This window comes from Mus caroli, chromosome 4 (assembly GCF_900094665.2).
Source record: "Mus caroli chromosome 4, CAROLI_EIJ_v1.1, whole genome shotgun sequence".
Classification (NCBI taxonomy): Eukaryota; Metazoa; Chordata; class Mammalia; order Rodentia; family Muridae; genus Mus; species Mus caroli.
The window spans coordinates 27,094,206-27,119,315 of record NC_034573.1 but is presented as its reverse complement, the minus strand read 5'-3'; the positions used below and the strand labels follow the sequence as shown (position 1 = coordinate 27,119,315).

The 25,110-nt window shown below is 39.3% G+C and overlaps 1 protein-coding gene across 2 annotated transcripts in view; it reads right to left on the bottom strand.

Moving 5' to 3' along the window:
- Nucleotides 1-1,447: 1,447 nt before the first annotated feature.
- Nucleotides 1,448-25,110, bottom strand: part of Casp8ap2 (caspase 8 associated protein 2) — a 39,002-nt gene continuing 15,339 nt past the window's right edge. For both annotated transcript variants that reach the window (XM_021161510.2, XM_021161511.1), the window contains exons 4-11: nucleotides 24,870-24,970; nucleotides 23,955-24,029; nucleotides 20,510-20,625; nucleotides 13,739-15,933; nucleotides 8,595-11,715; nucleotides 6,561-6,660; nucleotides 5,435-5,519; nucleotides 1,448-2,046 (exon numbers count right to left, since the gene is read on the bottom strand). In XM_021161510.2, the coding sequence (XP_021017169.1) occupies nucleotides 5,463-5,519; nucleotides 6,561-6,660; nucleotides 8,595-11,715; nucleotides 13,739-15,933; nucleotides 20,510-20,625; nucleotides 23,955-24,029; nucleotides 24,870-24,970 (5,765 nt within the window). In that variant the 3' untranslated portion in view covers nucleotides 1,448-2,046; nucleotides 5,435-5,462. The remainder of the gene's footprint in view (nucleotides 2,047-5,434; nucleotides 5,520-6,560; nucleotides 6,661-8,594; nucleotides 11,716-13,738; nucleotides 15,934-20,509; nucleotides 20,626-23,954; nucleotides 24,030-24,869; nucleotides 24,971-25,110) is intronic.

The window sequence follows — 25,110 nt, the reverse complement described above, 5'->3', positions numbered from 1 at the left end:
CGTGCGCCACCACGCCGGGCTTTCTAAAGATATTTCTAGTTTAAATAATAATTAATGTGGTTCCTATCCTAAAAAGTAAAAATTAAAGATAAGATTTAAAACAATGCCTCTTTATTAAAACATTAAAACTTACAGGTATTCATAGGTATTAATTGACAGCCAAACTTCATAATAGTAATGCTTCTAATATTAATTTTAAAGATAGTTTGTTTTAAACTTGGGTTTTGCTTTCCCAAAGTTATATTATCCTCATGTTACACAAAAAACTTAAAAATTATAGTTAAAACTACCAGTGTTCCATTGACTACAAGTTACAGTTTAATTACAAATTTAAGATTTTCTATTCACCCATATATTGTTAATTAAGCAAGACATGAGGAGCCATTAGTAGTCTTCATGACTTCTGCATTAGCTCCTGCCCTGCTCTGATGATGAACTGTTAAATGGCAGTGAGAGAACTAACCCTTTCCTCTCCAGTTTGCTCTGGTCATGGTGTTTAATCAACAAGTAGTAAGACAAGCTTTTAACTCTTGTCTCTCCAGCCCCCATTTTAAAAATACTTTAAATGTAGGAGTATATTTATCATTCTTGCTTTAAAATCTTCTCTTTCAATGCTTATTACCTTCATTTAAATTCCAAAAGTCTTCATTCGTCTGGTTTGTTTTCTTTTGAACCAGTAACATCTCTTTCTCATCATTTTACTCTGTGAATTCACTTACCTGGTGGTAGGGGATGACAAGATGCCCTGGAAGGTGATCCAAAGCCAGGCCTCCAGTTTACATTAGATGCTCAGAGAAGGGGCCAAGGTCTCATACTACAAAACCAGACCATTCTTCAAGTTTCTATCTACCAAGAAATCTTTTAAGATCCCCTCCCCCACCCCCTTGGACATCCTAGGAGAAAGAACAAGGGAACAGGCACTACTTTGAAGTCTAAGGACTAGATTATAACCCAGAACTTTCATGAGAATACAAAGAGCTATTCAGGCTGAATCAATACTTTCACTAGTTTTCTCTAAATCATCACTTTTTTGTGTTGGCTTAGTTGTATTTGTAAAGACATCTGCAGAAGAGGCAGGTTTCATTATATCAATACATGGTGTGAGAAAGCTGCCAATGGCAACAGAATTTAATGAAGCCATCCTCAGTAACTGAGCTAATTAGACGCTCATCTAAAATACTTCAGCTGGGCGGTGGTGGTACATGCTTTTAATCCCAGCACTTGGGAGGCAGAGGCAGGTGGATTTCTAAGTTCGAGGCCAGCCTGGTCTATAGAGTGAGTTCCAGGACAGCCAGGGCTACACAGAGAAACACTGCCTTGAAAAAGCCAAAACCAACCAACCAACCAAACAACCCCCCCCCAAAAAAAGAAATACTTCAAAGACCACTCTCCCTTGGAATATTACCTCTTTAGAAATCATCTAAACACAATAAAAGAAGCATACTAATAAAAATAAAACAGGACTTTATGTTTTTATTATACATGACTAACTGAAAGGAAAGTTTATACAAAATATTTAATATAGATTAAAAAAACCCTTGGCTAGCAAAACCATTCGTGTGCATACATAGACATAGACACATACACTTACAGTATTTTACATCACAATTGTACATATATACAAATATACTATTTAAATTATTTCACAATTTTCCAAAATGAGGCAATTATAAAAACAAAAATGAATAGAAAGGTGAACTAAATAGTTATTACATTTAAAATGCTACAAAATTGTTCTTTAAAGAATTTATTTCATCCAATATCAAAACTAAGGTTTCAGTATTACATCAAGGTTGCTTTTAGTCTTTCATTTGATAACAACTTTTAATGATTAAAAACATTCTGACCAATAACAGGTAAGTGAATCAGACTGTTGATTTGAATAAGCCAAGCACAATGACCAGGAAAGAAAAAAAAAAAAAAAGGTAGCCGATCATCTAGTTGTCAGACGGAGACAAACTCTCCACCTAGTCCCCATTTAAAACACGGGAATGCAAGCTTCTGTGCAGAATTATCAGTGAGGCACCATGTGACCCAGCAACTCACCTGGAATGGAAGGAAACACTGACATTATAAGTGGGACTTTTTTTTTTTTTTTTGAGACAGAGTTTCTGTATGTAACAGCCCTGGCTGTCCTGGAATTCATTTTGTAGATCAGGTTGGCCTCAAACTCACACATTTGCCTCCAAATTGCTGCTGGGGGCAAAGGTGTGTGCCACCATGCCTGGGAGGTTTCTGATACACACCCACTTTCATAGTGTTACCTTCTAAATCAGCTAAACTTATAACACTGGTTTATACAGAATCAATTTGTTAATTACTAATACACTGGTTTTTGTTCCCAAAATTAAATGAACCTTTAACGGTAGGGATTAGGAGGGGAGTGGGAATCAGACATAGCTAAAAATGAAATAACTCACAATATGTGCTATTATGCTGGCCAGGGGAGCAACTAAAAATATATATATAAACAAACTAGGCTGGCCTCAAATTTGTAGCAATTCTACTGTCTCTGCCTTCTGAGTGCTGGGATATTAGATGTACCTATATGGCCCCTCAAGAAAATCATTCCCCAAATTTACATTCTCTTCAGAGAATAGGAATCATATTTTCAAAGAACATTAACCTAAAATAAATAGGTCTTCTTTTGTTTGTTTGTTTTTTAACTTTCTGGAGATGTGTCTTATGTAGCACATACAGGTTGACTGTAAACTTGTTATGTAGCTAAATCTATCACCTAACCTTCCTGTCTCTCACTTCCCAGAGTGTTGGGACTACAAGCATGTGCTACAAGATGTGGTTTTTTTCTTTCTTTTACTTAACTTTTTTTAGAGAGGATCTCATTAACTCTGGCTGGCCTGGATTCAAAAGACCCCGAGGGCTGGTGTTACAGATACAGCACAAGCCCAGCTGAGGTTAACTCTTTTTTAAAATCCATTTTATTTACATTAGTGTTGTGTTCTACCTCTATGTATGCTTGTGTGAGGGTGTCAGATTCCCCCAAAACTGGAATTATAGACAGTTGTGCACTGTTGTGTGGGTGCTAGAATTTGAAGTGGGACCTTTGGAAGAGCAGTCAGTGCTCTTAACTACTAAGCCATCTCTTCAGACCCTGAGGTTAATTTCTTAAAGACAACTGCCCTTACTTATACTATTGCTTAAAATTTCTTTAGAATAAGTTAGTCCTTCAAATTGTCTATTATTTTTAAGTCTTAGATTCTAAATTATACAAATAGAAGCACCTTTTGAAGATCTCACTAGCAAATCAATTGCTTTACAAGGACATGGATATTAAAAGATCAGACGTAGTAGGGATTAGATGATTAGTAACTCAAAAATATTTAGATCCCTTCATATAAGATCTATATTCAAATATGACTTTTTAAAAAAAGATTTATTTATTATACATAAGTACACTGTAGCTGTCTTCAGAAGAGGGCATCAGATCCCATTACAGATGGTTGTGAGTCACCATGTAGTTGCTGGGATTTGAACTCAGGACCTTCGGAAGAGCAGTCAGTGCTCTTAGCCACTGAGCCATCTCACCCAAATATGTCTCTTAAGATCTTTACATGTATTTACTTGTTGTGTAAGAGGAGGAGGAGGAGGAAGAAGGAGAGGAGGGAGAATGTGTGCCACAGCATAGTCGGGCTCAGGAAAATGTGTAGGACTTGGTTTTCTCCCTCTACCAATTGGGGTTTAGGAATCAGACTCAGGTCATCAGGCTTGGCAGCAAGTGCCTTTATGCACCGAGCCATCTTAAAAGCACCCAAGAAAATTTCCATTTAGACTTAAATCAAGCTTAACTAGAAACTGGATTTTGTTTGAGGTAGTTTTGTTTTGTTTCTTGAGACATTCTTACACCATAGCCCAAACTGGCCTTAAACTATGTAACTCAAGGTTGCCTCAAACTTGAGCAGATCCTCCTGCTTCAGTTTCGTAAATGCGGGAATCACATGGTTGTACCACCAAATCTAGTTTTAAAATTTGACATTTGCATTCAATTAATTTTGATAACAAACAAACTGAAAAATACAATGATACATTAAATACTATAATAGTTTTTCCTTCCATAAAAACTGGAGAGATGGCTCACTAGTTAAGAGCATTTACTGCTCTTGCAGAGGACTCAAGCTCAGTTCCTAGAACCAACATTGGGTGGCTTAAAAGAACCTATAATTGTGACTCCAGGCAATAATGACATTTCTGGCCTCCAAGGACACTGGCCCTCATGTACAAACCCTAACACAGACACACAAGCATACATATAATTAAAAATAAAATGAATCTAAATAAATAAACCTCACAAATCACAAAATACTTCATTGTTTGAGATGTTGCAGAAAAAATTGCTGATAAGTTAAATATCATTGCTTTAATCAACCCATATAACATGGCTTAAACTAAAGAAACCAAGGAAACACGACTTCAAACACTGCAATAGTTTACTAAAATCAATCTTGTCATGTATGTAGATGCCAATAGATTAACGTCTATGAACACATTTTCTATATTTAAAAAAAAAATGTGTGAGGCTTGAGGGCTGGAGAGATGGCTGAGTGGTTAAGAGCATTTGCTGCATTAGAGGAGGTGGTATATATACACCTTTACTCCCAGTTCTCCAGTATAGCCATGAGACTCTCAGTGAGATGTGGGCCAGCCTGGTCTACATAGTGAGTTCCAGGACAGCAGGGCTACAAAGAGAGACGATGTCTTGAAAAGAAAAACATTTTTCTGCTCCTTTAGAAGATGCAAATTGAATTTCTAGAACCAACAAGGTGGCTCACAACTCCAGTTCTAGGGGATCTAATACCCTCTTCTGGCCTCCTCAGGCTCCAGGTATACACATGGTACATATTCACACATGTAGGCAACACATCCAAATATATTTTTTGAAAAAGTGAGGCCAGCCATGGTGTCACACATCTTTAATCCCCAACTTAGGAAAAGAGGCAGGCAGAGCTCTTGTGTTCAAGGGCAGGCTGGCTGGTCTGCACAGCTAGACCCAGGACAGATGGTGCTATACGGTGAGACCCAACCCTGGGATGTGTCTGTGTGGAGAGGGAGACCAGATTACATAATAAACCCAGTGGTTATAAAACATTGCTATGTTTTTTAAATTTTTGTCTATAAGAAAAATGTTTTATGATGGGGTACAGTTTAGTGGTAGAATAGTTGCCTAGTAAGTACAAGGCCCTGAGATTGATCTCCAGCATTATTGATAATTCATTAATGATAATGGAGTTCAGCAAGCACTGACTTATCCACAAGCACTAAGCTGAGGAGCCAGCCCTACTCATCTGGTCTTCTTTGGTGCTCACTACAACTGCCCTGCAGATAAGGAGACATTAGCTACTGTAATCATCTTCACACTACTACTGTGATCTCCACTGATGAAGGCTGTGACACATACAAGGGCAGGTCTAGCACTTACAGCCTTAGCCTCCTTGATGGATCCACTACTACCTGCATTTTGACTTCTCAAAGAGCTTTTTCAACTGCTGGAACCTCTCTGAAACCTGAAAAATAAAAAACGATTACTAATATATTCACTGTTAAGAATTTTGATGAATACTTTCATAACATATACAAACGGAATTATCTTAAATAATAAAGAGATAAAGTAATGTTTAGAAAAATAAAACATCTTTGGGGCTGAGGATATATCTTATTTGACAGTGGTGCCTAGCATGTACAAGGCTGGAGTTTAGTCCTCAGTAGACACAGACAGGGCATGGTTGTACATGCCTGTAATCTCTAGTATCTTGAGGGAGACAGGAGGATCTAAAATTCAAGGTTATCTTTGGCTCAGCAGTAAATTCAAGGGTTATTCAAGTCTCATCAATCTGTCTCTTTACACACACACACACACACACACACACACTCATGCACGTGTGCACACTCCTTTTGCTTTAATTCTCGATACAAAATAGAATTAATAAGGAAACACCACTATCAAGTTCCTTGAAATGAATGGAGGATCAGAATAATTTTTCTCATTTCTTGGGTTTTTTTGGTTTTGGTTTTTTGAGACAGGGTTTCTCTGTGTAGCCCTGGCTGTCCTGGAACTCACTCTGTAGACCAGGCTGGCCTCGAACTCAGAAATCCACCTGCCTTTGCCTCCCGAGTGCTGGGATTAAAGGTGTGCGCCACCACGCCCAGCAATTTTTCTCATTTCTTATCACAAAACTTAATAGTACTACAGGAAGCAGTATTTTTAAGCAAGTTAGCCAATAAACTTCTTCTGTCTTTTGGTAGGTTAAAAATTAAATGTGGGGATGGGGACATAACTGATGCTTCTAAATTGTTTCATAAATAAAATATACTTTGAGTTTTCTATGAACTTTTAAAGAAAAGTGGATATTGTCAGGCATGGGTTTTGTATATCTTTAAACCCAGCACTCAGGTACAGGATCAAAATCAAGATCAATGGTAGCAATACATGTGGCTCTGGGTTCAATCTCCAGCATAAACCTAGGTAAATTAATTAATTAATAAATCTAAGTAAGTCAAGCAGCAATCATGTAATCTAATAAAAATGTACAAAGCTGGGTAATTACCTGATTTGGATTTTTATTCAGCTTGACAGCTAAATAAGTAAATGTTTTCAGGGACGGCATTCTTTTCTGACATTCCAGTAAAATTTCCCGGTCATCATTTCTGAAGAGGAAAGATTGATATTTAGCCTTATGTTGATTTAAAAAGGTAATAAATTCCATGGCTTTTATATCTTTCAACAGGTATACCACTTTCAGTAAAATGTACAGTAAATGTATATATATATATGTCAAAACCAACACTGCTATCAATGACCCATTTTTCCCAAACTTTCTATAGTAAAGATATCAAATAACTTTTAATCTCCCCTCCTCCTTGCTCTTTAGGTCTAGTCAAGAAACAAGCTAGGTCTCGGTGACTGTGACAGAGAACTTCTGCCTCCACCATGCTTCCACTCAACTTACTTCAGAGAAAATAAATTTTCAAAAGTAAATTATAGCGGGGGGAGGGTAAGGAGGACTTTTGGGATAGCATTTGAAATGTAAATGAAGAAAACACCTAATCAAATAAAAAAAAGTAAATTATATACTAAAATTATAAAATAGTTACTTAGCTTAGGTGTTATTTAAAAAAATGTTCTCTCTTTCCCCTCCCCCAACCCCCGTGAGACAGGGTCTTCTGTATGTAGCCCTAAAATTTTCTATATAATCCAGACTCTACACCTGAGTGCTGGGATTAAAGATGTGCAACAGATGCACCTGGCAAAATCTACTTTTCTTTAAAACTTCACATAAAACTAAAAGTGCATTCTATTTATGAGGCAGGTTAGAAACACCAATTATGCACATCCCTACTAAACCATGTTTATAAGGATTTCTTTCCAAATGAAAGTTTTTTCTCTTAAAAAAAACAGAAAAAGCAAAGTTAAAATTAATGTAACCCAGTGTGAAGATTTAAGCGGAGACAGGAGATTCTGGGTTTGAGGCCAGCATATGCTACAGTGAGACCAACTCTAAAAGCAAACCAGCCAGCACGTGGTAGCACACACCTTTAATCACAGCACTCAGGAAGCAGAGGCAACTGGATCTGTGAGTTCTAAACTAGTCAGGGTTACACAGTGAGATCATATTGAAAGATCCTGACAGAATGTAAAAGGACACAGAAGCCCTGAAATCAGCAAGATAGATGTCAGTGTTAGCAGAACTAGCTTCACTGATTTAAAAGAATAGAGGTGCACAATGCTCTGGCCACTCCTTGAACCTGTGTGTGCCCACTGATGAAGCCCATTGCCAGGTGTTTGTGATATTGGTTGCTGAGAAAGAGTCAGAAAATCTCCCCAGCAACCACAGCCCAGCCAATCCTGAATTGCTACACCTGCACCAGACTCTTTCCTTGTACCCCTCCCATACCCATTTCTTGAGAATAGACATTGTTTAGATGTGGAAATTCCCTACTTCCCCCCCCTCCTTTCTCCCCTGAGGGCCTATAAAAACTGAGACCTCTTTCCTCTCGAGGTCGGCTCCTCTACCCCTGTGTGGGATATGAGTCGTCCCCAGAGCTCTGGCTTTCCCCGAATAAAGCCTCATGTGGTTTGCAACAAGCTTGGTCTATCATGAGTTCTTGGGTGTCCGCTATTGTCCTGATGCCTGAGCGAGGGGCTCCTCTCGGAGTCTTTCAATATCTCAAAACTAAACCAAAAATAAATAGCTTGATTAAGACCATTCATTCACAGCACTGAATAAAAGCTATTATTCTAGACTATTCTACACCATAGCTAGATTGCACTAAAAAAAACCACCAACAACTAACTTTGGCCAATTCCTTTTTAAGTTGTATGTGTGTATGAAATAGAGAGTGATAGTGTGTGCAAAGTTCAAATCTTCTCAGAAGCCAGAGACATTGGTTCTACTGGACCTGGACTTGTAAGCCAGCTGATGTGGGTGCTATGAACCAAAGTCACATCCTATACAAGAGCAAGTGTTCTTAACCATTGAACCATGCCTCCAGCCCTCACTTTGGCCATTACTAATCAACCCATCATGTCTCTTATTTAGGATGCAATAGAATTCTGAGGAAATATTTCGGAAAAGTCTTACCTTGTCCATGAAACTATAATTTCTCCCTTCTTTTTGATAACATTTTTTGCAGAAAGGCTTGCTGGGGAAGCAGCAAGTGCTGCTGTTGAACCCTTCACCTCTGGGCTGGCCTCCGACGACAAGGACGTGTCATTTACTGCAGGTTCTCTTTTCTTGCTCACTTGCTTTCTGTGAGCATCACCATTTCTATCAGAATTGGGACTAAGCCTCTGGGTCTTTTCACTACTTAAGTCTATGTCCTTTCTTTGTTTTTTCTGAGAAGAGTGACTAACACCAGGACTGTTTTTCCTCTTCTTGTGACCATTACCCAGAGTTTCAGGCAACTCTAAACAATCCAACTTTGATGGAGGCTCCGACTTTAAATTATGTCTCTTGATTTCACAGGAGCCAGGAGACTCTGAGGTCAAATCAATACAAGTTTCTTCAACAATACTTTCTAAAGGACTGTTTGCCCTTCCCATCTTTCCTTCTTTGTTGGTATCCTCATCTATACATATTACCTGGCATCCCATACCTTCAACAGCTAACACAGGTTCACTACCTTCATTTTTACTCTCACTTGAAGCATCATGTGTCAGATCAATAAAAGCATCTATAGTATCAGGCTGTAAAGAATTACATGTTATCTCTGCATCTTGATCTAAGTTGGTTTGTGAACATTCCAAGTGATCAATATTTAAAACTGTTACTTCCATTAGCTCCCCCAAGCTTTTAGTCTCAGTGGCTGAATCTTTCGTTAGATCTATGTGCGTATCAGGAAGATGATTATCAACAGAGTGTGGGATTTTCTCCACTGAAGGCAACTCTTGAAGGTTCTCAGAAACTTTTGGTTCCCATACTTGATGCAACTTGAAGCAATCATCAACCACTTGATCACAATGAACCACCTTATTCGAGGCATCTTTAAGAAATTCATATATATCTGGAACCTGTGTTTGTACTATAGAGTTCTGTTCTTCATGAGTTGGTTTACTCTTATCAATATTTTTATCAGTATTTTCCAAGTCCTTGACAGGTTTTAAAACTGTACTCTGAAACAGGTTAGGTTCTTTCTCTGTTGCCACACCAGCTTCTTTTCCAGTTCTAGGCAAAGATGTCAATGACTCCTCAGCTACCACACCATGTTTAAGGCCAGGGGAGGTAGATGGTGTTGCACGCCGTATTTTCACAATGAAATGATCATTGGACTTTTCCATTATGACAGCATGCATGGGAAGATTAGGGTGGTACTGAAAGCCTGAAGCAACAGACCGGCTTGTCCATGATGAACAGCTTGACTTACTGCTTGAGTTATCAGACTCCAGAGCTAGATGAATGTCCTGTTCAGATGCATCCTCTTCCTCAAGCAAAGCATCCTCACTAAAATGTGCACTAATAACTTCTTCAGGAGTTGAAGTGGACAAAACTTCTGGCTTTAAGAAACTCAAATGGCCATCTGACTTCAGAGGTGACGGTACTGTTAAAGAGACCGCAAGATCTTCTAAGAGTATGGAAGAGATGCAGGGCTTACTCTTTTCTGAGCTGTATACATTATCTTTACCTAAAGCAATGTTAGAAGATACTTCAAACATACAATTTTCATCTAACACATCAGGATGAACTGGCAGTGAAAGCCCTGAAGATAAAGATGGACCCTTTTCAGATGATAATAAAGACCAGTTATCATCACTGATCACTTTTGGACAAAGAGAAGCCTCCTCTGAAACCAGCTCTTCTGTTGCACAAGCTGGTGCAGATTCACACTTGAGGCTTTCCAGCAGCTGTTTCTCTGGAGTCTTTAATTCCCACTCTGCCTTTTCAGTGCCACTTGTGTCCAACAGATCAGAACCTTGTAGCAAGCTTTTAAATATCTCACCCATCTGTGCATCACTCACTAGGTTAAAAGTAAGGCTGGATGCCTGCTGCTCGGTAAGGATCTCAAAGCTCCGTTCAGACTTAGCGCTTGCATGCTGTGCCGCCTGTGCCTCCTCCTCAGTATGTCCTTCATTTTTTCCTGGCCTGGGGGTACTCGGGCAGCTCTTTTCCAGAAACTGCTCTTTACATTCAGCGTTCTTTGTACTATCAGTGCAAGTGCTAGGAGTTCTTTTTACATCATGCTTTACTATACTAGTATTGGTTTTATTTTGGTCCTGATGCTTTTCTTCAGATTTTTCACATCCCAGTGAAGATTTAAAATTCACAGTGTTTTCTGATTTTAGCACTTTTTCTCTCCGTATTTCTTTGTTGTCCATTTTTTTCTTCTGACAATTTGAATGTTGGGTTCTCTCTTTATATTTTTTTCCAAGTTTTCCTTCACTATTATCATTTTCAAAGCTAACAGAATCACAAAACTTTAGTAGGATTTTTTTAAGCTTTTCAAACAAATAATCAAGTTGTTCATCTACAAACTTCCACAATTTTTTTTTCATATCTGTTTGTTGCTGTTCAAATAAACGGTCAACTATGCCATTCTTCTTCACTTGTTTAAGGTTAGATTCTATAACTTCACAAAGACTCTTTTGTAAAGTACTTACTGACTTACAGATCTTAGACAAATCAAGGCATTTAATTAGTGATGTGAAACTCAAAATTGCAGATTCAATAATTCTATGAAATTGTGTCAATGAAAATTTTATCTTGAATTTCATATAATTTTTTCTTACATGTTTCCCTAGCAACCGTAACATATGCATAACCTCCCACAGGGAAGAGGGCACAAGGATAAGTGGAAGTATTTTTTCCAAGCTGGAGATGCTCATTGTTTTACTTTTCCTCTCGGTGTTTGAGGGTCTTGATTCACTTGATCTTTTGCTCCATGTGAGTCTGTCCCGAGGGAATTTTACAGCAGTCCTCCCGTTGTCCTTATGCACATGCACAGTGCCCCTCCTGCTTCCTGGGCTGCTTTTCCCTGGCTGCACTTCAACAGAAACTCTTGGTCTTGCACTCTTTTCCAAGCGTTTTTGTGCTACAGATTCTTCATCATCACTTCTAATTTCGCCTTCTTCTAATTCATCTAAAGACAAATTCTTACAAGAATCTGCTTCTGAACATTTGTCAAACTTGGGAACTGGTTTTTCATTTTCCTTATTTAGATCAGACTGACTCTTGAAGGTAGAAAGAGTTGAATTGGATGGAAACTCATCTGTGGAGAAGAATATATTAAAATCACATGACCACTGAGTCTTAGCCATTTGACATTTGCATCCTGAACACAACAAAGTATTATTTTAATAACCTTTCCTCCTTTAAGGCAAAATGGCTTAATACTTAAAAATTGACTCTCAGCATGGGGAAAATAAGCTCAAAAGGTCAGTTAACTGAATAATTTTTATTTCATTTTACCAGCATCACCTCTTCTACACCATTTGATAATTGTTTCTGAACAGCAAAAGTATATATGAAATCTAAGACTATAGCTCAATATTAGTAGAATACAGGCTTTGAATACTCAAGACCATGGGCCTAATATTAAACCACAATGTAATAGAATTATGTATGTATGTATGTATGTACATACATTATGTATATATATGTCCAACCACCCCCTTTTTAATAAAAACAATTAAATTGAGCATGGTAATATACAAGTACAATTTTAACACCTAGGAAGCTAAGGCCAAGCTAGGTTAGACAGAAAAAACTTGTTGAGGAGTGAGGAGAGGTTAGAGAGATGGCTTAGTGAATAAATTACTTATCACTCAAATGTGAGGACTAGAATTTGGATTCCCAGCACCAACGCAAAGCTGTGCAGGTGAGATAACCCACCCATAATCTCAGTGTATTGGAGGCAGAGATAGAGAATTCACTCAGCTAGACTAACCAAATTGTTGAACTCTGGGTTCAATCAGATACAGTAAGAGTAGAGAGAGATTGAGAAAGACATACCACATCAACCTGGCCTCCACACTAGTGCATATAAATATGAACATGTGTTCATTTGGATACTACCAACATGTACACATGTAATACAAATCTTTACGCATTACAGAACTGGGGTAGAATTTAGCAGGAGTGCATACGTAGCACAAGAGGTTGTGAGCTTAATTCCCAGCAGCAATTAAGAAATAGCTATAAATTGTATCTGGTGAGTCACACATCAAGCTATTTGTAATTGATATGCACTGACAAGGGGAAATCAGTTTTCTTCAGTGAAGTTCACTGGTATATCAACCATACTCCAGGGAAGGGACTATGTCCAGAAATTGTTGGCTAACACAAGACACTTTGGCTTTGTTTTTGTTTTGTGGGTTTTATTTTGGGGGGGGGGGGGCGTTGGGGGTGGGAAGGAAGCATTTTATTTCAATTTGTTTTGTGATTTTGTTTGTTTTTGTTTTGGGGGGATGGTTTGTAAAGAGAAAAATATAAAGTTGGGTGGGTGAGGTGAGAAAGATCTTACTAAGGAGTTGGGGAGTAGAAAACAGGATCAAAACATGCTACATAAATTTTGTTTGTTTGGTTGGTTGGTTTTTTGTTTTTTGAGACAGGGTTTCTCTGTGCGGCCCTGGCTGTCCTGGCACTCACTCTGTAGACCAGGCTGGCCTCGAACTCAGAAATCCGCCTGCCTCTGCCTCCCAAGTGCTGGGATTAAAGGTGTGCACCACCACGTCCAGTGCTACATAAAAAATTTAAGTGGTTTAAACTTAAAGGCTCAGAGTATACTTCTAGTTAATATCTGATATTATTATTATTATTAAAGAGAGATGGTTCAGGAGCTGGAAAGGTAGCTCTGTGGTTAGGGGCACTTAAGGCTCCAGAAGACCAAGATTTACTTCTCAGCACTCACAGCTTCCTCTAATACCAGTTCCAGGAGATCCAGTGCCTTCCCCTAGCCCCCAGGGGGACCAGGCAAACACTTGATGGACATACACACGTGCAAGCATTTATATATACACATAAATCTAAATATCAGGGAAGACTAAGTAAAGGAGTTTGCCTCCTCAAAAACCTTGTGGCCTGAGTTCAATCCCCAGACCCCATGTAAAGGTGTTCTAGAGTACCAACTCCATGACTGTCCTCTGGTTTCCTCCCTCAAGCATTCCTTGGCACAAACCCCTTACACATCACATATACACACAATGTCAATGAATAATTTTTGTAAATCTTCAAAGCACTTATTTTGTTGTTCTAAGTGACAAAAGGACAACTTATAGGACATAAACTATTACCTTTATGACTGCTATCATACAGTGGAATTGCACATGAGCTCTCCATGCTAACAACTTTGCATACCGGTCTCACTGGACTATTCAGAGGGCTGATGGGGTCTGGAATAGGTCTCAGATTATTAAAGTCAATACTCAAAACTGAGTTATCATCATCTTGATATACTGAGTTTGATTCTCCAGTTTCTATTTTGTGGTCAATCAACTCAGTCTTCTGTGGTGAAGGTACAAAAGTCTCTTTAGGTAAACAAGGCTCCAAAGGACAGGATTTAGTCTCAGCTACAGGCCTCTCTTCAAGAGAAGGTTCAAGTTTAGGATTATTGTCTCCCGAACAGTTTACTAGTGAAATGCTAGGTTCTTCAACCAAAGGCGCAAGATGGCTCTCACTGGCTGCAGCTGCTTTTGGTGAAAGAATCACCTTTGGTTTTACACCTTCAGAAACAGCACAAGAACTTATACCATCGTGTCTTTTGGTGCCCAATTCTTGGCTAACGTCTTCAGAAGCATGTTCTGGTAACACATGCATCACCACAGAAGCTGCTGTCCTTGCACCACCACAGGTCTCTTCTACTTCCACTGATCCAAGCAAGCATCTTGCTTGTTCAATTTCTACAGGTGCTGGGAGGGAAATTTCTGTGCCACAAGCAAGCAGTTCACAAGGCACAGTATTCTCAACAGATTTAAATAACAACCTCTTTTCTTCCTTCATTTTGTTTTCTGGAATGCTGATCCTGAGTTGAGATGTTGCTGAAAGAGCCTCCTTTGGCTCTGGTAACTCTGATTTGGTTTCCTCTCTATTATGTTCACTGCCAGAAGGAAGGCATGCCACCGTTTCAGTCGTCTCCAAGGACCGTGAGTCACACATGCCACTGGGCTTGGGAACACCAGTTATTTGATGTGGGTTATCTTGACAAGCAGGCTGCTTTTTAGCAGGAGAAAGAGTTAAGTTCAGTTTTTCCATGAAGCTTAACTTTAAGTCCTTGCCTTTTGTTTCATTTGGCCCATTCTCCACCTTTGTTGCACCTTCTTTACTGTCTGTCCCTTTAGAAAGCTCACTGTTAGAGACTGCACCTTTATCATGTTTGGGCTCAGTCTGTCTCTTTCCATCAGCAGTGCTTTTCTTAGTGTCTTTATGAGTCCTTTGTAAGTGTTCTGGAGGTGATTTTTTGTCACTTTTCACATGTCTACTTTCTTCTTTGTTTTCTCGTTCTCTTTTCCTCCTGTCCTCAGTTCTATGTCTTTCTGCTTTGAAAGGTGTATTTTCCCACTGGTGTGCAACACTAATTTCCTTGGAGTGCGGGTATTTGCTATTTCTGTTGCTTGAAAGAAAAGATGAACATCTTCTATCTTGAAAGCCATGACTGTTCATCCCTCTGTCTCTTTTACAATCTTCCCTTCCCCTTCTCTCTTCTGGATGATACTTATTGAAGCCATAATATTTCACGTCACTCTTGGGATGAGGAGGTAATGCCCGGTCCACTCTTCCGCGATGCCCCTGCTCCTCTCCTGCTGGTTTAAACTTCACATCAACTTTTCTTTCTGCTTTGTCCTGAGACGGAAGCTCTTTTCTGTGCATATTTTGTAATCTTTCATTTTGTTTCTCTAGATTTTTGTCATGTTGAGATTCCACTCGAGTGTGTGGCCTTTCTCTGGAAGTCTCTTTTTCCCAAGAAGAGGCACTGCGCTCGCTTTTATATCCCAAACCAGTGCTGTTTTTACTCTCTGAAATTTTGCTCTCCGTCCTTGCTTCACTGTTGCCATGTTTCTCAGGGTGTCCTTGTAGTCTGGAGTTAGCCTCCTTGTCCCTTGGCTCACTGTCATTACAGCTGCTATGTAAGTCTTTCTGTGTTCTATCAGTTCCTCTGCTACATTGGCTATGTCTAGTGCCACTCCTTCCTCTCCTATTATCCTCATTTGAGTTACCTTCTCCAACCTTGTAAGGAGAACGTGACCAGACATTGTTGGCACAATGTTTCTCAACACCCGTAGGCAAGTGCAAAGGATTCTGTGCTTCAGAATGCGATTTTCCTTCCTTTTCCAAGTTTGGCTGTACAGTGTTAGGATGTACATCTTTCTGAACATCACTTTTAACTCCGTGATCAGTCTTTGAACAATCGTCCAAATGGGGAGATGTGGACTGTGAATCTTTTGTTCTTGCAGTTTTATGGTTATTTCGAAAATGTGGAAACTCAGACAATCTATTAAGATACAGGAATTAACAAAAAAAGCAATTAATTGATATTTAAAAGCATTTTAGATTTTATTCACATATGACATAGCCTTCAAATTTAAGGGCCTATGTGTGTGTATATATATACATGTATATATATTGGCAAAACCAGGAGGAGTAAGTAAGTGACTTGGGCTGGGGTACAGCTCAATAAGAAAGCATTTACTTAGCATGCAGGAAAGATTGGATTAAAAACACAGAAGGTATCCATTTCCAACTGAATAGACCCATTCTCAGTGCAAGGAGCTCTCTCATTTGCTTTTGCCTCAAAGGAACTCTACCCCAGCACCTGCCAGTTCTCTTTGAACTCAGGTCAGGTACACAGCTCCCAAGTCAGCACAGCACACTCAGAAGACACAACCCACAGCTACATATACACCTTATATTCTGTTATGTTTGAATTGTATTGTTCCCATCTACTCCCAGAGTAAGTTTACATGCTGACAAGTTTCCAGTATCTCAGAATATAATCTTATTTGAACACAATAAATTAGAAAACCAACACAGATCCCAAATCAATTAGGGGTTAGCGAGTAGGAGCTCGATGATACAGCCTTTGCCTAACATGTATGAAGCCCTGGGTTCAATCTCTGGCATCAGAGAAACAACCAACTACTAGAAGATACCTCTAAGTCAACTGGGAAATGTGACAAAAAGCTGTGACCATAAAAGGAAAATATAACTAACCTTTGCTAAGATATAAAACTGTTTCTCAATAGACATTTAAAAAAAAAAAAAAAGCAGCAGGCAAGTCACAGAAAGACATTTCCAATTCATTTACCTAAAACACACTGTGTACGTGTAATATACCCCATACTTATCAAACTACAAACTCCTCAAAGACAGTGCTGGGTCACAGCTTCTGGTACAGACTACAAAGTACTACCGCTATTTTAACCATATTTACTTATCCTCTCTCTCTCTCTCTCTCTCTCTCTCTCTCTCTCTCTCTCTCTCTCTGTCTCTCTCTCTTTCTGTGTGTGTGTGTGTGTGTGTGTGTGTGTGTATGTGTAAGAGGACAACATATGGGAGTAGGTTCTCTGTACCATTAGGATTTCAGGGATGGAACTCATATATCTGGCTTGACTGCAAGCACCTTTATCAGATAAGCCATCTTACCAGCCTTCAAAGTTTTATCTTTAAATATACCTTCACATTGTACATTTCCCAGTATTTACATGCCAAATTTTTCTGTTTATTTTCACTACATGTTAATATTTCAATTTTGCTTCAGTAAATGTTAAATTTCTACTAAATGCTAATTAGTTACTATTATAATACTAATTAGCTCATAGTGTAAATATTTGGTAGAATATTTATTAAATAATACATAGTCACATTAAACAAACTAATAATAAGGTTACACAAGTCCGTACACAACTTTTAAAGCTAGGTATGGTGGCACCTGTCTTTTAATCCCAGACCGCTGCAGTTAGAGGCAGAGGATCTCTGTGAATTCCAGGATAATCTGATCTAACACAGAAATCCAAGTCAATGCTACACAGTAACAAACAACAAGAAACCAAACAACTTCTCCATTTAGAAACCAACATTAATACAAGGTGCACTGGGAATGACTTAGGTTAGTAAAAGCATAAATAAGGCAAAATAGTCCACATAATGGTAGTCTTTACTCATTCAACAATGATCTACAATATATCAGTTATGGCAAGTAACTAGAAAATGCTGAATCTAAGCAAACACATCTCTGATTCACAAAATGTATACTGCAACAAAAGCAGAAGACACTAGGCAAGGAATCTCATTCATTTGAAGAACTACAAGTATGCATAAACCCACAAAAGAAGTCTGATTTGGAGAACAGATAAGAATCTCCAGCCAGAAAGATGGTTAATTAGGGGCTGGAGAGGCGCTCAGTGGTGAAGAGCACTGGCTACTCATCCAAAGGAGCTGGGCTCAATTCCTCAGAATTGAGGATGACAATCACACCAAATGTAACTCCAGTCCCAAAGGAATCTGACACCGTCTCCTGGCCTCTGCAAATACCAGGTACACACCTGGTATATGTACACACACACACACACACACACACACACACACGCAGACAAAATACCCATACACTTTAAAAACAATTAACAACAACAAAAACAAGATGGCTTTGCCAAAACAAGAGGATGAAGGGATAGCCATTCCACACAGTAGAGAAAGGACACACACAAAGGAAAGGCAGAACTTGGGGTTGAAAGAACACCAGAGAGCTATGGTATTCATGCAGAGGTTAAGCACAGGCAGGGCTATACTGCACGGGAGCAGAGGGGCAAACTGAGATATTTGACCTTCCATCCCAAGAACAGTCAAAAGCTCCTAGTACATTTTAATCAAGAGAAGAGGATAAGATGACTTTTTGTTCAGATAGTACTTTGGAAAAAAACAGAGGCAAAAGAAAGCAAAACATGCAGAGATGACAGCACAATGGATTATTGATGGTTGGCATTGAGTAGGTGGGCTGCAGCATGTGAATAAACGAAGAGAAATAAATAGAGTGCCAGATCACAGGGACATAAGCATCAAGTGGCAGCTTTGAGGAGTGGTCGAGAGGAAAGCTTCATAGGCAAAGATGATGTGTTATAGTTTACAGAGAGTCTTCTCACAAGGACTCTAGTGTCTGCAGTCAGTTAAATGCCATCCACTTCCTACAAGTCTGGCTTACACTGACTGAATAAATGACATTGTTCTCTACTAAGCCACAGAACGGAAAAGGCTTTGTGGCAAACATTTTAGATGAATTTCAAAAGCCCTTTAAAGACACACTTGTGGATATAAAGTAAGTACATACGTACAAATTAAATTGACCTAACATGCATGAGATTGTTCATATGAAGAAACAGAAAGAGAAAAGAATGAAGCAGGTAGATTAGAGAGATGGCTCATTGGTTAAGAACATCCTACTGCTCTATTTGAGGACGAGAGTTCAAATCCCAGTACCAAGATTGGGCAGCTCACGTGTCTGAAACTCCTGCTCCAAGGGGACCTGATCCCCCCATGGGCACTGGCAAGCACATATACAAATTAAATAAATCTAAAAGAAAGAAAAAAAGGACAAAGGCTTGATCTTTGAAAAACTCAAAATAACAGCCAAGACAGAAAAACGAATCCCAGGAAACTAATTAAAAAAACCTCACATTACAAATATAAGGGGAGATTGCTTCAAAGCAGGAGAGTAATGGAATTAAACAACCCATATGAAGACAATCTAAATGGAAGGTCAGAAGCTACTGATGGACTTATGCTAGTGGCTGATGATCAAAAGTCAGATAGGATTCGGCTTAAGAGTAAGTACAATGGGGCCTGGCAAGATGGCTCAGTGTGTGAAGGCACTTGCTGCCCTGAACTTAATACCTGAAAGCTACGTCATAGAAAGAAAGCTCCACCATGGAATACCCACACACTCTTTACAAAAAAAGTGCCAAGGGCTCAGTGGTAAAGCACTTGCACAGCCCATAATACCCTGGGTTCAACTTTTCACACCACCCAAAATCAACTACAACAAAAACATATTCCAAAGAAGAATTTGAAGCAGGGTGTGATGATACATGCTTCAAGATGAGGCAGGAGGATAAACAGAAAATTCAAAGCCTGCCTTAGATATCCTGTCCTTAAAAACAAAATACAGCTGGGCGTGGTGGTACATGCCTTTAATCCCAGGACTTGGGAGGCAGAGGCAGGCAGATTTCTGAGTTCGAGGCCAGCCTGGTCTACAGAGTGAGTTCCAGGACAGCCAGGGCTACACAGAGAAACCCTGTCTCGAAAAAAACCAAAAAAAAAAACAAAACAAAAAACCCAAAACCAAAACCCAAAATACAACTGAAAGGGGGGAGACGGTAGCAGCAGGTTTAAACAATAATTCTTTCACTTCTGTCTATGAGGAAGATGGGGTAGCCATAGATACAAACTCCCCTGGACCAGAATGTCATCCTAAATTAAAGAGAGTGAGAAAAATTAACAAAGAAAATCCACTCAAGGGGGTTATTTAATTAAAAAGGTTAAGTGCATATTTCTCCTTTATTGTCATCTAAAAACTGCATGAATTTGTTTACTTATTTGGGAAGGAGGGGAGCGCAAGCCTGCCATAGCACACATGTAGGGGTCACGGTTCTCTCCTAGCATCCAGATCCCAAGGGCTAATCTCTGGTCAGCAGGCTTGGCTCCAAGTGTCTTCCCTTGCTCAGCCTTCTTTCTCTCTTCTAGGTGTTCTGGGCTCATGCTTCACTGAGCTACTTCCCCAGCCCTGCTCTCCTGCTGTCTCCGCAGGTGTTTCTGATGCAACCAGCAGAATTTAACACATGCACAATGACTTTCTTTGGTAAGCAGTACTAGAGCAAGACCCCAGTGATTTAGAAAACTATGTATTTTAGAAATTGTGTGGCAATGTTCCATCAGTAGCCATAGGTATCACTACAAATCATTTAGAGTAGTTGCCATTTACACCAGAACCATGAATAACTCTTTAGTGAAATACATATTTCATCCTTTGAAAATAAAACCATACTTTATGTGATTGGTGAAAGGTGACATCCACATACCTTTGGTGAAGATGATTTATCTCTTCATCCTTACGGTTTATCTCCACTCTGGCAGTTTTGATAAGTGCTGAGATATTCTTCTTAAGAGACTGGTTTTCATTTTTTAAGTTCAAGTTCTAAAGCAGAGATAAGACGCATTAACAGACCCAGCATGTATGCAACTGTTAATAGTGCTACTTGTAGTTGCTAGTTGTTGTGAGGATTTCAAAGACAAATCTTGGCTATACATCATAGACTTGAATTCACTTGATCCTCCTGCCTCAGCCTCCAGTGTGGGGATTAGATGCCACCATACCCAGCTTTCTACTAATTATGGAATACTTACTAATGCTAGTCATTATACATTTTATCTTATGTAATTCTGAGATGTGGCTCCCTAAGAATTAGTTTTCCTACTGCTTAGATGCAGAAGCTGTGATCCTGAGACAATAACCAATACCAGAAAAGAACCACCAGATAGGACATACTTCAGACAAGATTGTAAAAGCAGTAACACAAGCAACAAGTTCTGCTTAGTTTTAATAACTAAAACATGATCTGCCGGGTGCAGTGGTGCACACTGTTAGTCCCAGCACTCAGGAAGCAGAGGCAGGCAGATTCTCTGAAAGTTAGCCTGGTCAACATAGAAAGTTCCAAGACAATCAGAGCCACATGTCTTAAAACAAAAAACCACTAAGAAGTGCTAAGCATTAGCTACTTTAAAAACTAAACATGCAAAGATATATTGGTTTTCAAATAAACACAGAACCTAGGGCTGGAGAGATGGCTCAGTGGGTAAGAGCACCCGACTGCTCTTCTGAAGGTCCAGAGTTCAAATCCCAGCAACCACATGGTGGCTCACAACCATCTGCAACAAGATCTGACTCCCTCTTCTGGAGTGTCTGAAGACAGCTACAGTGTACTTATATATAATAAATAAATAAATCTTTAAAAAAAAAACACAGAACCTAGAGCTAGTTCTTTCAGGGCAAGAAAAGAGAATCAAGAGAGAGAGGCACGTTTTCAAAAAAATAGACAGAACACTGTCACATTATTTCTTGCAGCACAATAACAAAAAGAACCATCTGACAACTGTGAATCGCCATTTTTTCCAAAAAAACAAACAAAAAAAAACCTTACTCTTTCTTTTTTTTGGTTTTTCGAGACAGGGTTTCTCTGTATAGCCCTGGCTGTCCTGGAACTCACTCTGTAGACCAGGCTGGCCTCGAACTCAGAAATCCACCNCTCTACCTCCCGAGTGCTGGGATTAAAGGCGTGCACCACCACGCTCGGCCAAAAACTTATTCTTTGTTCTTCAAAATTACTTTCTTTTAGCTGTGTGTGGTATCACACGCCTTTAGTGCAAACACTTAGGAGATAGAGGCAGGCAGATTTCTGAATTCAGGGCCAGACTGGTCTACACAGGAAGGTCCAGGTAAGCCAGGGCACAGTAGGACCATTTCAAACAAAAGACTTAAACTTATCACCCAATTATCGAGTTGTCCAAGAGATCATTTATGTCAATGCCATTTTAACTTTGACACAGTTTTCCTATAATCCTTTCACTAATCAAGGAAAAAAAATTACAATGATAAAATGACACAAAACATTTTTTAAAGTGGAGAGGTATGGACATGGCCAAGGTATAGTGCATGCATGTTGGAATTTGTCAAAGAATAAGTGGAATTTTTACACATACAAAGAAATGTCAGATGCTGCATGTTTAGCTCACATGACAGAGACTCAGGCTTTGGGTTCAATTCCTAGCAAACAGAAAAAACTTCAGAAGTTGACAATACTTTACCACCTTAATTGCTAATGCCCCCAAAATAGGGCTGGGGGTACACTTCAGTGGTAGACATGCACAAAACCTGAATATTAAGCTTTTTTTTTTTTAAATGTGCATTGGTGTTTTGCTTGCACAAATGTCTGTATGGGGGTGTTGGGTGCCCTGGCACTGGAGTTACAAACAGTTGTACACTACTATGTGGGCACTGGGAATTGAACCAGGACCTCTAGAACTCATTCTGTAGACCAGGCTGGTCTCGAACTCAGAAATCCACCTGCCTCTGACATCACTGCCCAGCAATATTTTAACTTTAACTATAACTTCTTTTTCTTTTTCTTTTTTTTTTTTTTTTTTTGGTTTTTCGAGACAGGGTTTCTCTGTATTAGCCCTGGCTGTCCTGGAACTCACTTTGTAGACCAGGCTGGCCTCGAGCTCAGAAATCCACCTGCCTCTGCCATCACTGCCCGGCAATATTTTAACTTTATAACTTCTTTTTCTTTTAAGGAAGATAGTTTCACCGGGCAGTGATTGCACACACCTTTAATCCCAGCACTAGGGAGGCAGAAGCAAGCAGGCCTCTGAGTTTGAGGCCAGCCTGGTCTACAGAGGGAGTTCCAGAACAGCCAGAGCTATACAGAGAAACCCTGTCTCAAAGGAAAAGAAAAGAGAAAAAAAAGGAGATACTCTTACTATGTTTTACCCAAGCTGGCCCTGAACCCTGGGGGAAAGTGATCCTCTCATCCTAGTCCCTTAAGTAGCTTGCACTACAGGTACTGTGCTTAAAAGATTCTATGTCTGTCTGCCTGTCCATTCTAGAGAGCAAGCCCAAGTTGTTATGCTCTTATATTATTGAGGTTCAGGAGTTGCCCCCACAAACCACACGAACAATGATCTCAGTCAGACAGGGATGGTTTATTGAGCACACACCTAAAGACTGATGGACAAGGGCAACAGCTCAGACTCGGGGGCTGAAAGCTGCACATTGGATATTTTTCTCAGGGCTAGCATATAAAGGCTAAAACCACAAAAAACTCATAAGCAAGTGCAAGAAGTACTGCAGGGTGGTCGGCCCTGACTCAAGCCATTTTAGATGTAACAATTCATATTGACCTTTAATTTGATGGTTTCTAAATGAAGGTTATGGTTATAGACTGTTTTAAGATTAACAAACCTTATAGCATACAGAGCATAACAGAGTATGTGGCCAACATGACCCTGCTCTGAGTCAAGTTATTTTTCTGCATCAGTGACTGGCAGGGCAACAATATAAAAGAGCTGGTGGTCACGAAACAAAATGGCTATAGCGATGCCAGTGGGGCAGGCCTCAGCAATATAAAACAACGGGCTGCCTGGAAAGATAACTCAGTAAAGAGCTAGGCACACAAGTGTGAGGATGGAAGCTTGATTCCTCAGAACTCACTGGAAAAGCCATCTGGGGTTGCACATGCTTTATCACCTCAGCACTAGAAAAATGGAGACAGGTGGGTTCCTGCGAGTTGCTAGCTATGCAGCCTAGCCTACTTTGTGAGATGCAGGCCAGTTAGAAACTATGCCTCAAAAGACAAGGCAGACTGTGCCTTAGGATCAACACCCAAAGATGGTCTCTGGCTTCTAGATGCATGTGCAAACAAGTGCACTCACACCATAATGTTAATGAGGAAGAAAAAACCATGATACCTGAGTCTGTATTTCCTTAAACCTTTTCATCAGGTCTTTCATTTGCTGCTGACATTTCCCATATTCTATCTGCAACTGAAAAACATAGAAGGATTAACTTAGCCATTAGTGTACTTTCTTAGCTTAAATGACATTTAAAATTGGGGGTGGGGGTAAAATCAATGTACTCATAGGGTATTTAGTCAGGTTATGTTGTATTCTGTTGTTGCTAGTGTTTCCTAGACAGTGTCTCCAGATGCAGGCCAGGCTGCTTCACTACTGAGCCCCTGTCTCAGCCTCCCTAGCACTGAGATTAGAGACAAGTGCCTGCCTAGACGATTGGTTTTTACATTTCAGCCCATTCATGGTACACTTTGATAAGCTTCTAACTCTGAACCTTAATATTCAAATATAGAAGTCTTGACACATTATGTAACACACAAATATAAGTCATGAAAAAAAAATTAAATGTTATAGTTCACTGATAGTCTACTATAGCTTTAGATATATTCAGATACTTCTTAAGTTCAGTTAAATAAAATTGTAACTGAGTTTAGACATGTATTCAGAAAGTATTTCTTAAAAAAACAAATCAGGGGCTGCTGAGATGGCTCAGTGGGTAAGACTGCTCTTCCTAAGGTCCTGAGTTCAAATCCCAGCAACCACATGGTGGCTTACAACCACCCGTAATGAGATCTGACACTCTCTTCTGGTGTGTCTGAAAACAGCTATAGTGTACAATAATAATAAATAAATCTTAAAAAATATTTAAAAACAAACAAACAAACAAAAACAAATCGGAGGCAGAAACTGCTTTAAATATTCTTAATTTAAGAACTGATCCTTCAACACAGACTGTTCAATAGTAAGCTGTAGCCATTTCCTCAAGAGCTACAAAAACAAATAAACGTCCTTAATAATCGAGACAAGTCATACGTCATTGTATGTTGCCTCCTTCGCAGTTCCTTCTTCAGTCAGGATCTCTTCATACAAATCTAAACAGTTTCTGAATGACACACAGGATCTAGCAGTACTGTCTGAAAACAAACAAAAACTTACATTAAGATACTTGTTAGGATTTTTCTGAATTAGTTTTATCAACATCTTAGTTATCTTCATATTTTCTACATGTATACCATTATTCTTTGTGCTACAATTCTTTTTTTTTTTTTTTTTG